The sequence below is a fragment of the Podarcis filfolensis genome (genome assembly GCF_964270895.1).
Source record: "Podarcis filfolensis genome assembly, chromosome: 2".
Lineage (NCBI taxonomy): Eukaryota > Metazoa > Chordata > Lepidosauria > Squamata > Lacertidae > Podarcis > Podarcis filfolensis.
In genome coordinates this window covers 61,945,304-61,961,342 of record NC_139605.1, presented here as the reverse complement: position 1 = coordinate 61,961,342, position 16,039 = coordinate 61,945,304, and the positions used below count along the sequence as shown (strand labels likewise).

Sequence of the window (16,039 nt, the reverse complement as noted above, 5' to 3'; positions counted from 1 at the left end):
AGATACTTTTCAGGTCCCCTTTAAGTCTGTGGTTCTAAAGCCAATGTAGATTCATATTTTCAATTTAAACTTGTTGTTGTTTAGTTGTTTAGTCGTTTAGTCGTGTCTGACTCTTCGTGACCCCATGGACCAGAGCACGCCAGGCACTCCTGTCTTCCACTGCCTCCCGCAGTTTAGTCAAACTCATGCTGGTAGCTTCGAGAACACTGTCCTACCATCTCGTCCTCTGTCGTCCCCTTCTCCTTTTGCCCTCCATCTTTCCCAACATCAAGGTCTTTCCCAGGGAAATTTAAACTTAAAGAGTTTCATAAGGGTGGTTAACCTGTGACCCTCCAGATATCGTTGGACTCCAAATCCCGTCATCCTCAGCCAGCATGGCTAAAGTCTTGGATGATGGGACTTTTAGTGCAACAACATCTAGAGGAGCGCAGGTTGGCCACATCTGCACTGGCGGACATCACTTCTGCTGTACAAGATGGTGGCACCCTTTCATGCATCCTCCCAACCTGCTGCAGTCCTGTGTATGGTACCTTACACTGTTCTAGAGACTCTACCAACCCCCAGGACTAGTATTTTAAGGCCTGCCTGGTGTGGGGAGTCTTGCAGTGAGAAGGGGACAATTGGTGAAAATCAGGGGCCCTGCCTTGCACACGCAGAAATGCTTTCACTAGTGCAAAGCCACCCTTTGTTATTTAAAATATAACAGTATAGCCACACATCTAAGTAGACTATGGAAAAGCTGGAGATCCATGTTTTCCTGCAAGAGACAAAGTTTAAAAATTAAATGTTGTGCATTTCTTTCTTTTCAGATTTGTTTGCTCTGAATACCTGCAGTAGACAAGGAGAATTCCATAAGATGCTCCACTTTGATCATCTTGAGCAGCTAAAGGCCATAAAGAAGCATCAGAAAGATCAGCTTGATTCCCAGAGAATAATTCACAGCAAAGGGTCTGCAATTCCTCTTTGAAAAGAAGACGTGCAACACCCACACTTGGTATCCTATTCTCTGTTCCTGCATTCAATATCTTCTTGTTCAGGCTGGGGCAAAGATTAGTGCATTAAAGCATCCTGGCAATTATTTACTCAACCTTCTTTCCTGGACAAGTGTTCAAAATTGTAGAGGTTTATCTTTTTTTCCCCTTAGAAGGAATCAAAGGCTAGTCCTTGCTACACCCAATCAATGAAGCACTGTCTGAACCCTTCCCAGTAAGAGTGCAGAAAGGGACAAAATGCTAGAGGCGACCTTACGGCAACCTTGTCTCCAACCTCAATCCAGCTGCGCTGGGACTAGCAAAGCAAAGCAAAATCCATACAGTTTTAAGAAGCCCAAGCCTGACTTGGTTGATGGATATGGCTGCTTGGAAGGCCTGCAAGGAAAGGAGAGAGAAAGCAGTCAAAGATGTCTCCCAGCTGGGAAGAATCGCCCAGCAGAGCCAGAAGAGCAAGAGATAAAAGAGTCAGCAAGAAAGAGTTTCTTGCAGAAATCTTGGAAAGCCAGTGGAGATATGCTACTGTTCAAGGGAGATGGCAGCAGGCTGATATCAGGGGGCGAGTGCCCCACGACGAGAGACTCTCCAAGGCCAGCTTTGGACTTGCTCCAGCCTGGGTTTAGCAAAAACGGCGACCCGAGTCAAGAATGGAAAGTGGTGAAAGTGAAGCGAGTCCTTATTTCTCCTGTGGCTGAGCCTAGGAAAGCAAGTAAGTGTGGCCCTACTCCCCCCCCCCCAGCCCTGATTTTTGTCATGGGGAAGAAAGAAAATCACTATAAGTTCCATGTGGTCACTGTGCTCAGTTACTTGCTTATGAATCCCATAAGATTCAGTGCTGCTTCTACTGAATCACACTGCATGTATGGTTTAGCAGCCAGTACTCGCCCACTCCTGTGAGTATCGTTCAGTATTTTTCCGTCATGGTGAGGCTCTTCACCCCTGCTCTCCTTCTCATGTGGGTGTTCTTGCCACACTGCCTAGAGCAGCAAGCTAATCACTTGTGTGTGGGGGACGGGACAACCTCACTCTTTCTTGTGGGTAAGGCAAGTAGCTGCTTGTTTGGCCATTATGAGGCTGAGATGGTGATCATAACTTTCCTAGGATGCAAGATTAGCTGGAAGTAGCTTCCAGTATGACACACATAAAAGGTGCAGATCAGAACAGCTTTTAATGTTTGCGTGGAGATGGGAATTATTTAGCCAGTACTGCACTCACCTGATTAGTGAGTGACAGAGATCAGCTCAGCTGGATCTGAGTTTCCTTTGACTTTTTATTTCTCGATTACTTTAATGATTAATTTTTATTACATTCCGCCACCTTTTGTGCTAGGAGAATATACTGAAGGGCCTGACCAGGCATTACACCAGGTCCACGATAACAGCAAATTTTGCCCCAGCAAAGCAACTGAAAAAGGCTTATACAGTGGTACCTTAATTCGTTCCAGAGGTCCGTTCTTAACCTGAAACTGTACTTAACCTGAAGCACCACTTTAGCTAATGGGGCCTCCCGCTGCCGGCGCGCCGCCGGAGCACGATTTCTGTACTCATCCTGAAGCAAAGTTCTTAACCTGAAGCACTATTTCAGGGTTTGCGGAGTCTGTAACCTGAAGCATATGTAACCTGAGGTACCACTGTAACATGTTAGGTGCCATTTATTATGCAGAGAGCGTGTTCTCAGGTGCGTGTATATAATTTTTCTAAATGTGGTTACTGTACATTTAAAACCTGGGGGGCTTAATGTGAGCCTTGCTTCTCCAGAGTGGCAGTAGGGGAAGGCAGGGTGCCTGCAAGGGGACTGGCCCATGGGATTCTGCCACCTGAGGCAGCTGCCTCAGTCCAGGTGGGCCTAGCCAAGGGTGCCCATGAAAACTCTATCCTTCCGTTATTCTCTTCCATAGTTTGTAGGATCTCTTGCCCCAGGTTTTGATGCTAGCATGCTCTGTGCAGGGTAAAACAGCAGCATAATGCCACGGTCTAGGGGACAATATGGTTGTCTGTCTTAGAATCTACACACCAATCTTTCATCTCTATAAAGCCACATATACCGGTATATATCTGTGGATGTTTGTCTAAAAACCTTGCTTTGGGATCCCCATGATTAGACTTGCTGAGTCTCATGGGAACCAATTAGGATTAGAAACTGACGAAACTTTGGCATCTTGAAAAACTGCCCTTAGCTCAGAATGCGGAGATGGGTGGAGCTTTTTAGCTAATCCAGCATGGCCTTTCATATGCTATGATGCCTACCAACAAACCATTTCCAGAAATTGTTGGGTTACTTTAAGAGTCCAGGTTGGCAGACATGATGGAACTGCAGTCTATTTTCCAAAGTGAAAAACAATTGTTCGTGGATCATTTTTTAGAATGACAATTAAATAGCAGAGCTGTTACATAAACCAAAGCTATGACGTATATAGAAATTATAGTATATAGAAATTAGACGTATGTGGTGCTTTGCCCTGAAGTATAAGGTTTGCCCTGCCAACATTGTTAATGATAAACTTTAAACCATTTCACCTAGAGTTCTCAAAACTGGCCAGTGATTGGAGATGCTTGGACTTTAAAACTTGACTGATTAGTTTTGTAATGTTTTATAGGGACAATTTGAAAGATATAGCTTATTAGCAACAGCTTATCTGGCGCCTTTGCTGTTTTGACATTCGGCAGTCATAAAGCTAACCAGTATTATAATTGAAAGGCCTATCTTACACAGGATTGTCTACAATGATTGGCATGGCTGTCTGGGATTTTAGACTAGGGTTTCTCCCAGCCTTACCTGGAGATGCCAGGGATCAAACCAGGGACCTCCTGCATGTAAACGAGATTCTCCGCTAACACTGAGCTACAGCCCTTCCTCATGCACAGCTGCCGCTTTTGTAATCTGCTTTTGCTTGGCAGCTTTCAGGAAGCCTCTGTGCACCAACCTAATCTATGAATGGGCCCTTGCTGTTGCGCAGCTGGTGATATTGGTGATAAGGGTCTTCTTGCCTTGGAGGCAGGGTCTGCACTATTTGAATCTATGGGTTTATTTATTTACTTGTTTCAACAATTTCTATACCACCTAACGCCATAGTTTCTAAGTGGTGTACAATGAAGTTGCAAAAAAATGTTACAAAGGATAAAATCATTTAAAATTAAAAAGTCAGAAAGCCTCGCTTAAAAGGGCTGCTGAGAACTCTTCACCAGTTGCCTGAAGTTTGAAAATAATAATAATGATAATAATAATAATAATAATAATAATAATAAATTTATTTTTTATTTATACCCCACCCATCTGGCTGGGTTTCCCCAGCCACTCTGGGCAGCTCCCAACAGAATTAAAAGCACAATAAACCATCAAACATTAAAAACTTCCCTAAACAGGATTACCTTCAGATGTCTTCTAGAAGTCAGATAGTTGTTTATTTCCTTGACATCTGATAGGGAGGGAGTCTGTCCGAAGGGAGTTGCACAGAATTGGACCCACAATACTGGCTCTGGGTGGACGCAAGTCATGCATCCAAGCCATGGGGAGACCATAAAGACCTCAGTGATTGGTCAGGGATCTAAGGCATCAAGCATTCCTTAAGGTACCATGGAACCAAGTTACTAAAGGCCTTGTAAATTAATACAAGAGCCTGGCACTTCACCTGGTAGAACATGGGCAGCCAGTGCAAGCTTTTAATTACCAAAGTTATGTGCTGGCAGTAGTCTGTTCCCATCAAATCTCGCCACAACATTTTGCACCAGCTGGAGCTTTCTGGACTAGGCGCAAGGATAAAGCATTTGCAATGATCTAGTCTTCAGCTTACCGGTGCATGAATTACTGTGGCCGGGCTCTCCAGGTTGCACTGATTTACTGTGCATTTGCCACAGATGTACCACAGAACAGAGACTCTGGAAAAGGAAGAGATAACAATGCAAAGGCCAACAGGGAAGTAGTTAATAGCTTGGATGAGAGGAGAGACTGGTGGACAGTGCAAGTGGGGAGAAAGGGAAAAATCCAAGGGGTAGAGAAGACATCAAGGTAACCTTCCCCCACCTGGTGTACTGCAGAGGTTTTGGACTACAACTTCCATCAGCCCCAGACACCACAGCTGACAGGAGCTGATGGGAGTCATAGTGATGGCTCTTAACGTTCTAGTAAAAAAAGGAGGGGGGTAGTAGACAAACTGAACATGAACTGAAGGTGCCACCTGCATTATATTAGAAAGATGTTGGGGAGTTCACAGTTGATCTTTGACTTGGCTGGTATAGGAAGGCAAAGACAGGTGCATTTAAACGTATTTGGTTTCAGAATTCACTCAAAAAAAGATTCTTGAAATATATCCCCAAAATGGCTGAGGAAAGCTACAATTTCATGCACATTAAAATATCCCAGTACCAGAGATGTCTGCAGATGGGACATTTCTACATTTCTGCCTCAGAATAAGGCGCATGTGGGCTCCCAAAGATTGAGTTACTGCCACAATAGTGTGAACTCTGCAATTTGGTACACAGGTGGACTTAAACAGCATAGTTCTGCATGGAAGCCCCCTTGTGTTAGCAGAGCTTGCAGTACCAGATATGACCCTTTGCCCCTTATCCTCCAAAAACATGGGGCATCAACGTTACCTCTCAGCAGAGGCCAGCACAGTGCAAATCATTCCTCACCTGGGATTCCTCATCCCTGGGACTTCTGTTCATTCATTCAGAGAGGATGGAGAACATATAAATAGAAATATAGAGGGTCACATTGCCTTGGTAACCTGTTGGGGACATTGGAGCCAACTCCTAGGGGCTGAGATCCCTTTGCCCCCCCCCATAAAATATATGAGGGGGCTGCCCCCCGAAGTTGATGGGCATTGTGCATGCCCCACATCTTGTGGTCGATTATGCGGGGGTGGGGTGGGTTACTGGCCCTCCTCCCAATATTTTATTCAAGTTGGCATCCCTAATTGGGGGCTGCATGCCTATAGCGGGCAGAGCACCCCCTCCCCCACATTTTCCTCCCACCTTGTCACCTGAGGCCGAGGGCCATTTTCAGCTGCCCTCCGGTCCCCTCCTCCTGGGATCAGCTTCGGATCGAGGAGGGGCGTGCCTGGATTTCCAGTAGCCGCCCGGAGGACGGAGCGGAGGAACGACTGTTTTGATCTCTGCGCTTGCACAACGCCTAAGCTGCGTTTGCTACTATTAGGTACGACTCCTATTCACCTTTTAGGGAACTGACAAGTTGTTGTTTTTTAAAAATAGGCAAGGGGGCGGATAATGCTTCAGGAAACCAAAAGGGCTATATATCTGATGGGGAGAAATTTGTGTGATGAGTTAAAAAGAAAAGAAAAAGAAGAAGTGCGCGTGGCGATCGGGGGTGGGAAAGAGCGAGCGAGCGTTGAAATAAATAAATAAAAAGCGAGAGCACCTCGGCAGGCACTAAGCTTGCGAGTCCCAGTGAGTCAGCCGGGCTGAGGCCAGCGCACTCCCTCCGGCTCTCTGGCTGCCGCCGCTGCACACGCAGCCAGAGCGTGTGGGGCAAAGTCAAGTCCCCGGCTGGCCCATCCTTGCTCGCCGTGGGGAGTCCGAGAAAGGGTTTGGGGTGGCGGCGGCTCTCCACCCCTTTTCCCTTTTGACAGACACGGCCAGTTGCTGCGAAAAGCCGGGTCACCCGATCTCCCTTTCGGAGGAGCCCAGGGAGCCGCCGCCAGCAGACAAACAAACACAGAGCTGCTGTGCAAAAAAAAAAACCCCGGCAGCGGGAGAGAGAGGCTGGCGGAGGAGGCGCCTGGAGGAGAGCGAGGAGCCGGGCGAGCGGCAAAGCGGGGAGTTGCGGGGTCCGGAGCGGAGGTAAGAGGCGGGGGCGTGGAAGGCGGAGGGGCTGCGGGGGAGCGGCGGGCAGAAAGGAAAGTGAAAGCTGCGCCTGCCCTCCTCGCCTCCAGCCGGATGGGCTCTCATGCTGAGCAGCGGGCGAGCTGAAAGGAGGGCCGGATGGGTGGCTACTAGCCGCGGGGCTGGGAGTTGAGGGGCGTGCCAAGGCGACCTGCCCCACGAGGCCCCAGGTAAAACCTCTCCCCCCCCCACGCCCACAAGCGAAACCTCCTGGGATCCCCACCCGGTGCGCTTGTTTGGTTGCGCTACTTGTTGCTCGCGGAGGGCGAGTCGAGGGGCAGCTGATGTCACTTCTTTGGCCGGCTTGCGGTGTTGGCGTCTCCCAGCTCGCTCGCTCGCTTGCAAGTCCAGCGATTGCCGCCCAACTTTCCAGCTGTTGCCAGAGAGGGATCCGATCGCCTCCTGCTGCGACCTCTTGGGGGTTGTTTTCCCTCGGGAAGAGCTGCCACGCGCGTCGGGGCGTATATTGGGTGGTGATGGTGCTTTTGGATAAGTCTAAGGACAGCCGCTCTTGGAGGGGAAGCGTCCCTTAAGGGTCTTCCCCATCCGTAAGACTTAACCTCTGGTAAAAGGCATCGATCAGTATATAAACACTCGCAGGATGAAGGACCTGCTGGGTGACTGGGGTTGCTGCTGCTTTTCCCTCTGCTTCTTTCCCAACGTTTGCACTTTCTGTGGGTTGAGGGGGTTTACTGCATGTCCACATTCCCTCCCCCGCACCAAATGCATTGATTTGGAGAATCCGATTCCCCCGTGCAGGGCAACGATGATGCCCACAGCCTTGCTGGTGTCACCAGTAGCTGGCATGGCAGAATAGAGGAATTGCAATGGTCAGCAGCAGCAGCAGGTGTTGGGAATGCCATTTGGGAGGGATAGAGGGAAAAGGCCCTTTCCCAGCACCTCTATTCCAGGTAGTGCTTTTCACACCTTGGGGATTTGCACTAACAGAGAGTGCACTGGGAGCTCCCATGATGTAGGGATGACCTCATTCCAAAGGCACGTGGGTCTCTTTGGCTGCTTGGGCTTAAAATGCAGTGAGGTTCTTCTTTTTCTCAATTCGGATCGAGGCTAGTTTTGGGAGGAAATGCATCAAAAGGCACTATTTCATAAGACATGGCAGGAGAGACATGGACTGTGGCTAATGTTGTGTGGTGGGAGAGCACTGGATGGGAGTGTAGACACAGCCTTTAATTATACATTTGGCCTCTAGCCTCTGCAGACCTTTTTCATGTGGTGGTCTAAAAGGAATGGGTTGACTTGCAAATTTGTAGATTGTGGTGCCTGAAAGCAGAGGCGGGAGGAGAACAATGAAGAGAATCCTGTGGGATGTGATGGAGCTGAACATCTACCATATTTTGGTCATCAGGTCTTGCATCATGTTATTCACTCTCCACTCTCAGCTCAGCCTGTCGTTCAGGGTTAGTTTTGCCCTTCCATCTATTATCACCTTGAAACCCAACAGGCAGAAAGGAGGGAGTATAAATAGAAATTATAAGTCAGTAAAAATAATCTGCCAACCGGAGAGCACTTCTGGGGGATGAGTCCATTCACAGCCATGTCGTCCTTCGCTCAGAGCCTGGGTCTTTGGGCATTGCAGCCAAACCGTTCTATGCATCAGGGATCCAGATCCACCATGCATATTTTTAGGCTACTTAAGCTACCTGTCACTTTACTTATTTATTTATTGCATATGTATATCCCCCATCTTTCCTCCAAGGAGTTCAAGGTGACATAGATGGCTTTTCCCTTCTCCATTTTATCTTCACAACAGTTGGGGAGGGTTGGTGACTGGCCCAAGGTGCGCATCGTGGTTGGTCCTAGTCTATCACTCTAGTCACCGCACTAAAAATACCCAAGAAGAAGAATACTTCTGAGCCACCTCTATGGTGTCTCTTTCTCTGTGTCTAGCCAACAATTCTCCTGCCAATGCTAAATCAGGTGAAACCTCTTGAGAGATGTGGGCAAGACCTTGCACAAAGCCACAGAAAGTTTAGTTGCTGTAGCTTCCCCTCCCACTAGGCTGCCACACAACGCTGGGCAAGTCACCTTGCTTTTCTATTTGCCAGTAATTTTCAAACTTTCTACATTTAAAAAGAACCGTTTAAAAATGGACTTTCTTTCTGAGATGAGAAAACCCCGAATGTCTGCACAGGGGACCCCTCTGTGTTAGAGAAGAGTCTGATGCATGCTGGAAGGAGCACTGAACAGGCCACTGGGTGTCATCAATGCTGTTATTTTTTGCCCTGATTCAAAACTATATCCTCCACATCACTTAGCCAATCTGCATAAAGCCCTGCATATACTCAGAACATACTTTAGAATGTACCCAGTAGTGTTGCTGGAATTGTGAAATACAGGAAAAGATTGTCATTGGTCAACGTGGGCTTCTTAGGAATGTAGGGACATGAGAAACTGCCTTAAACTGAGTCAGACTAATGGCTCCATCTAACTCAGAATTGTCTACATTGACTGGCAGTGGGTGTCCTGGATTTCGGGCCCTGGGTCAATCTCAGCCCTAACTGGCGGTACCAGGAACTGAACCCGGGAACATCTGCATGCAAGGCAGATGCTCTGCCACTGCGCTGTGGGCCTTCTCATTGAGGGACCTCTCATAAGCAACCAAGGACTCCCCTGAACACAGTTTAGAAACCACTGCTTTGTTCTATAGTAAAAAAATTCAATGTCCTTTTTCTGAGGAATTTTTATAATACTCCGGGGCTTGGGGTCTCAAAACTGCCTGAACAATCAAATGTCTCACCCATCACATTGACTCAAGGTTCCACCTGCATTGTCCAGTCAGGTCTTGAGTGATAGGAATTTAGAAGATAGCTTTCTAGAATTTGGAAGCTGGAAGGATGTTTGTGCAAAGGATTTTGTGAGTGCTCAGTCTCATCCCTGAGCAATGAGCAGGTTGAACACTCATACTTACAGCTACAAAGAGTACCTGTGGATGTTTATGACACAATAAATGTGCTAGTCATTAGTCTTTATGGTGCCACTGGATTCTATGGTTCTGGAGCAGATATTTTGCTACAGCCAACTAGTAGCACTAATCTCCCAAAGTGTGAGCCCAGCAGCTTTCTTCCTTGAGTGAAGTAGCAAATGCTGCACCCACAAGTCAAGATACATGGTACCCAAGGCTACGCAAGTTATTTTGCCACCCGAGGCAGAAAAATCAGACAGCATATCCTTTCCATGTCAGTAATGTGGCAATAACTGAATAGCTAGCAATGTGCTGCTCTTTCACGAATGATCCCCCAAATCAGCTGCCTAAGCTGACTGTCTCACTTTGCTCAATGGGGGGGCCAGCCCAGCTTGACTTCAGCAATTCAACCAAAGTAGAGTATGCCACACAGGCAAGACCACAGTGGAAGCAGTGGTGAGTCTGTTGCCGATTTATATTATATCCAACAAGTCCCCTAGTAGGGCAAAGAATTGGCAGGTGTAATGCATGATTTACAAAAATGAGAACTAGACAGAGATCGATGGAGGATTTTTTTTTTTCAAAACTAGGATGATTCTTGGTGGGTACAGGTTTCAGCTTTTTGAGCAGCTTCAAATGCTGATGAGTTCAGTTTTCTAGAATTCTCCAGTCATTGGGATCTGGCATTCCTTTAAACTCATATTCAGACATGACAAAATTAGCCCAGGGCTACTCTCTCAGTAACTACAGATCTGTTCTGGCATTGGAAAATTGCTGAGTGACTATTCAGGGCAAAAGGGTCACCCTGTGATTGCAAAGGAGTCATCATGAAGTCAGCCTAGAATACCGGTGTATTCCGCAAATGATAGTTGTCTTTGGCTGGTTTTGTGGTGGTGCCATGTGTGAGCTTCAGTGACATGCATAGACTGGACTGGATCTTCCTTGGGAAATAAATGCCATCTCCCACATGGTGCCCAGGAGATCTGAGCAGAGTTGTCAGTGATGATCTATACCCTTTCAGATTCTTTGCTCATCATCTATGGTTTGTGTTGCTGTATGTCAAATGGACTCTCTTTGTTGATCCTCTCACTAGGCGTCAGGCCAGGCACAATGCACTGGCAAATTTTATTTTATCTCAGATTGCAGTTATGGCTTCACTAAAGTGTGTATTTTCATCACAAGAGTCCCAGCTAACAGGGTCTGTGAATGGTTTTTATCCATGTGCTGTTTTTTCAATGGTGGAGATGGTACGAACCATTCCCCAGGAGGAATTCAGTGTTGCACTATTATGATCCTTCCATCAAAGCAAACATTCCTGATTGCCAGATGGAACCATCTCCCTTCTCCTCATCCGCCCCCCATGCATTGTTCTGGGGGTTCTCCTGACACCCCCCACCCTGAGCTGATTTGGATAAGGAGAGAGGGAAAAGCCCTGCTGTGCTAGCAGGATTCATTGTGCTGGCTCCCACTTAGCAGAACTGTTTAGTTGAGTCCTGCCCCAGCCTCCAATATGCTGTGTTGGGGAAAATTTGCTTTCAGAGATAATAGCTCCACAGCTTCCATGGCTTCTTGGATATTCCACAAGGGATAAGGCAACTGTCCTTTAAAGAGCTTTCAAGTAGAGCAACATTCCATAAGAACATTTATCTGAATAACAGTAGCTTTTTGATGAGAGAAGCTATGGAAGTTTATGACTTCCTTGGAACTCTTTATTTGGAACAGAATGCTCTGGGAGGAAGTTTTTTGTGGTTTTGCAGATTCTTAGGAAATGACAAACTTAAGTTCAACCTTTGCCAGATAGGTATCTGTATCACCAGGCTGTTTCCAGCGGACGATACCATCTTCTGATCTCATGGTCTAGTGGAGACGTCCGTTCTACTCCTTTAAGAATGAACAGATGAGAGCAAGTCACACTTCTTCAGTTTGAAAGGAATTCAGACTAGGCTTTGTTACCTGGACCTGTGATGCTGTGAGATGTGCTGGCTGCAGGGTTGTGCTTTGAGAACAACAAGATGGCAGCAGATCTCAAGGAGAAGCACCCTAAAACTTCTGCCCTCTAACCCAGGCTTCACAAACCTGGTGCCCTCCAGTCACTGTTGGATTACAGCTGCTGGGGCTGGCAAAGGCTGCTCTGACTCTCATTGTTTACTGTTCACAACATGCCATTAAAAATAGGTTCAAAATCACAGGTTGTAGTGGTATTGCCTAGTGCTGGGAGGTTGAATAACCTTAGGACATCGCTTGTGTTTTAGTGTAATCTGCAGAAGTTCACATCCATTGTGTTGCTCTGTTACTGTTAACTTTTTAATATGCTTACAATATATATTTCAAATAATCTCCAAAAGGATCTGCCCAATTTTGGGCAGCCACCATCATTTACTTGGAATGTGATACCTACCAGCAATATTTAGAGACCATTTGTTTTTGAGGTTCTTCTGTACTAGTTATAAGAGTGAGGCATTATATTTCATCTGTACATCAGCCAGGGTTGCCAGGCTGCAAGCTGGTGAGCCTACCTTTCGCTGTTGATAAAGGTATGTTTTCCAGCAGATGCAATGGTAGACATTGCAGCTGCTATGCTGCTAGCTGCTCTAGGATAAAGTTGAGCGCTACTCATTTGAGCAGATGGGACAGTATGGCAAGGGATGCCACCAAGAAGTAGCAAAGCGGAAAGGGCAGGGGTGGCAATTACTTCCACTCTATTAACATTGCAATTGATAAAAGTAACGGGGGGTTCTCTAGATTGCTGCTTAGTGGCTCTCATATATCAGCTACATGCAGATATTGCAGAGAGGGGGGGGGGAGGAAGGAAGGAAGGGCAACATTGTCCTTTCCTGGTCATACAGGGCACTGTTTATTTCTACCTTGGGCCATTTATGTCTGTGTGTGTAGGCCTTGGGTCATTGCTGAGCTGCTGGCAGGTGTGGCAGTACTTACACCTGCTAAGGCTCACCTTAAAATAAGCAGTTCTTTGCCCCCACTGTTCTGTCTCCCACACCCTCACAGGAAGAGCATGGCAATGCAAGGACTACTTTTTATTACACAATGATACAAGTTCTCTGAATACCTTCTCCATCACAAGTCAATGCACATCAAGGGAAAAGTCTTCCCACCAGGGTCAAGGAGTGTGCAACATCCTCAGAGGAATCAGGGTTCCTGTTTCACTTGGACCAGATGGATCTGCAAGCCCTGTGTTATGCAGAGCTTTGATGTGTGGGAGCAAAAGTCTGAAATTTCATAGGCGGACAAGCAAATGCGTATGTTGCCTTACATGGGGGATGGGGGGGAATATCCCACACAGCTGTTGCTAAGGCAAAGAGCCAGTCAGTTGTCTTGCCAAGAAACCTGTCTTTATTTCTTTATTGTCAAAAACTTGAAGCATTTGAAGGAAAATGCAATGTTTTCCTTCTCTGGTTATATATAGGATGCTACATTATGTATTTAAATTATTTATCTTAAATCACTACATGGGATGAATATATGTGTGTTTGTTTGTGCACATTCACACACGTGTGCACACACATGCATACACACACACACACACACACACACACACCCAGGTCTTGGGGTCATTTCTTGTAGGCCTGCCACTGCCCATGAAACAAAGAAAGGAAGAAAGTCTCACCTGCAAAGGGATTGCTCAGCTGACTCAATCCACCCCTGCCTGGCTCATTTTTCCTCACCACTGAAGTTGACAAACCCTACCATAAGCTCATTCAGCCACACTGGATAACATTCCTAACATAATAGACCTAGCCTGAACAAAGCCGTAACTCACACCAGATACAGTCATGTTGCTACCGGAATGGAATCCAGACAATAATCTTGCCTGGCATTGTCTGGTGGTGAGTACCTTTTACCAAAGGCTCGGTAGAAAACATTGTTAGAACGAGGGGGAGACAATAACCCTGCCAGCTCCACCTCATTTTCTTTTAACCCTCACAATATCCTGGAATGAAAACAAGGAGGCCAGAATCCAGCAGGAAGAAGAAGTGTGCTTTGACCTGTGGACTTCAGATCTTTGCTTGATGATGGGCCCAGTATATTAAGCGAGAATGTGCCTTTCTCCTCCTTCTGAACATGTGGGTCCATCTGGATGCTGCTAAATTTCCTTGAGTCCATCAGACAGTGCCTCTGCATTCTTTAATCTCTGATTTCTGGGATTAGCTGGGGAGCTTAAAACAGGGTTTTCGAAAAGCATTTTTTGAAATGATATACTTTATTTTGATTCCATGTAGCTCATGGGTTATTTTTAGCTTTGTAGATCCTCTGGGCATCTGAGCAGTTCTTTATCTTACTATGTGAAAGAGGGTAAAAAGCTTTGATGAGAAATATATAGCCAACCGCTATGAACTATCTGGTACCTCTCATTGTCTGTTTCTAGCTAGCTATTGAAATCCCTCAAAGAATAAAAAAAGAACAAATAAAACACTTACAGCAACAAAGCAGATAAAAACTGCAGCCAATATTTTGTTTTTGAGTTAGCTGATAAACATTAAAGCTGGAGGACTTCTTTTAAAAATAAATCCTGTGACTGTTTAACAGTTGTCTTTGGGATTGATGATGGTGCAGTAATGTATCCAATAACTGGGTGAAATTCTAATTGCTTTTAGTTTTTCAGGAGCTGGGTCAGTGACCTTAGTGGTACATGGTTTTTCAAGGATGCAGTTTTAGATATTTTACCAGGTGAGGAAATAAGTGACTGAGACAGATCTAATTACTAACCATTTTCATGTTCTTGTTGGTCATTCAAGGCTGCAGTCCTATGCTTCCATGGATGCAAATCCCCATTTCCAAGTTAGGATCAGGCTGTGCGAGTGTTAGCCCAATATGCAGCCGTTCAGCCCCGCTAAATCATTTTACTCCAGAGGGTGAGATCCAATGTAGTGTGAATGGGTGTCTGCTCATGCAACAGTGCTTCTCCTTCCTGCCCTACCCCTTACCTGCATTGCAGGGGGGTTGGTCTAGATGGCTCTTAGGGTCCCTTCTAGCTCTATGAGTCTATGATTCCATGACCCCTGCACATGCCCCAAATCTGCTGTGGATGGTTGGGCGGCATTCTGGAGCTGGTTCTGGGGAGTCAGGGGAGAAGGTAATCTCGAAGTCCTTTGCAGAAGCAGATTTCCATTGTGCAAGCAGTCTCCCACAATTGGATCTAACCTATGGTTGGTTTCCTTTTTTGAAAAACCTTCACTATACACACACTCACTGCAATTCTTCTAACATTCATGAAGCGATCACGTTGCTGTTATAGTAGTATTATAGGAATAACATAGTGCTAACGGAATCAGTTGTTCCCTGAAAAAGTTATTGGCTGTACAAATCAGAGTAGAACTCCAAAAACAAAACTTGAATTATGCATGAAGTAATATGAAGTAGACCTTCCAAAGGCAGCAAATTCCAGATGGGGCATTTTACCACTCCTAACTCTGTATGTGTAATGATTGTATTACTATGAATCACCCTGGACTCAATTTCTGATCAAGGGCCTTATGCAAATACTTTGAGCAACCCACCCCTCCCAGTGGCATTAAAGGGATAGAGAGATGGACTTCCCCCTTTTGAGTACAAAAATATGTCAGGCTGGCACTAGAGCATTGCTGCAGCTGGCCAAGTCCATTAGTTGTTTTTGGTGGGTGCACTAGATAATATAGGATAATCAGCTCTGAGTTCAGATGTGTTGTATCTATGCTGTTCTGCCTGCACTGTCAGAGGCAGTGCTCCTTTATATATGAGTTACTGGGAACTAGAATCATAGTATCATATAATTACAGAGTTGGAACTGACCCTGTATCAGACTTTGGGGAATCAGATCCCCCTACGGGGGCAGCAAAGAAGAAGAAGAGTTCTTACCAATTAGTTTATTCAATAATTACAGTGAGAGACAAAGGAATGCGGTCTCTCTCTCTATCATGGTGTTGCTCCAAGTAAAGTCCCACCCCCGTACGTCTCCCCTATTAGATGTCACTCCTGCGCCCACTAATCTGAGCTTTCTGCTTCTGAACTCTCTGTTCTAATACCCTCAATGCCTGCCTGGTTCTGGGAGGGGATGGGGGTCAGGAATGCTTTCCAAGGACACTAAGTCTGTCAGCTGTCCCTCCCCTGGTGCTTCTTCTTCTTCCTGCTGTTCCTCTCCCAATATTTCCCAGCTTCTCCTCTCTGCAGCCTCTGAACTATGCCCTTCTGCAAACCACTGTTCTAAATCTATACTATCCTCCTGTTCTCAGGAAGGTTCAGGAGAAGGGGGGGCGACCCCCACCATTCCTCCTCAGTCCAGCCCCTGACAC

The 16,039-nt window shown here is 46.2% G+C and overlaps 1 protein-coding gene and 1 long non-coding RNA gene across 4 annotated transcripts in view; both read left to right on the top strand.

The window, feature by feature from the left end:
* The window catches only part of SYNPO (synaptopodin), a 77,376-nt gene that overhangs the window by 19,641 nt on the left and 41,696 nt on the right, over positions 1 to 16,039 (top strand). Inside the window, exons 2-3 of one of the 3 annotated variants that reach the window (XM_083603981.1) lie at positions 810 to 948; positions 1,148 to 1,698. In XM_083603981.1, coding sequence (XP_083460107.1) covers positions 1,230 to 1,698 — 469 coding nt within the window. In that variant the 5' untranslated portion in view covers positions 810 to 948; positions 1,148 to 1,229. Of the gene's footprint in view, positions 1 to 809; positions 995 to 1,144; positions 1,699 to 16,039 lie in introns of all 3 variants that reach the window. The other 2 variants (XM_083603980.1, XM_083603979.1) reach the window with 2 other exon arrangements.
* LOC310758054 lies at positions 6,081 to 12,545 on the top strand. The gene is made up of 2 exons (XR_014545640.1): positions 6,081 to 11,673; positions 11,878 to 12,545. It is a non-coding gene; the product is annotated as an uncharacterized lncRNA (long non-coding RNA).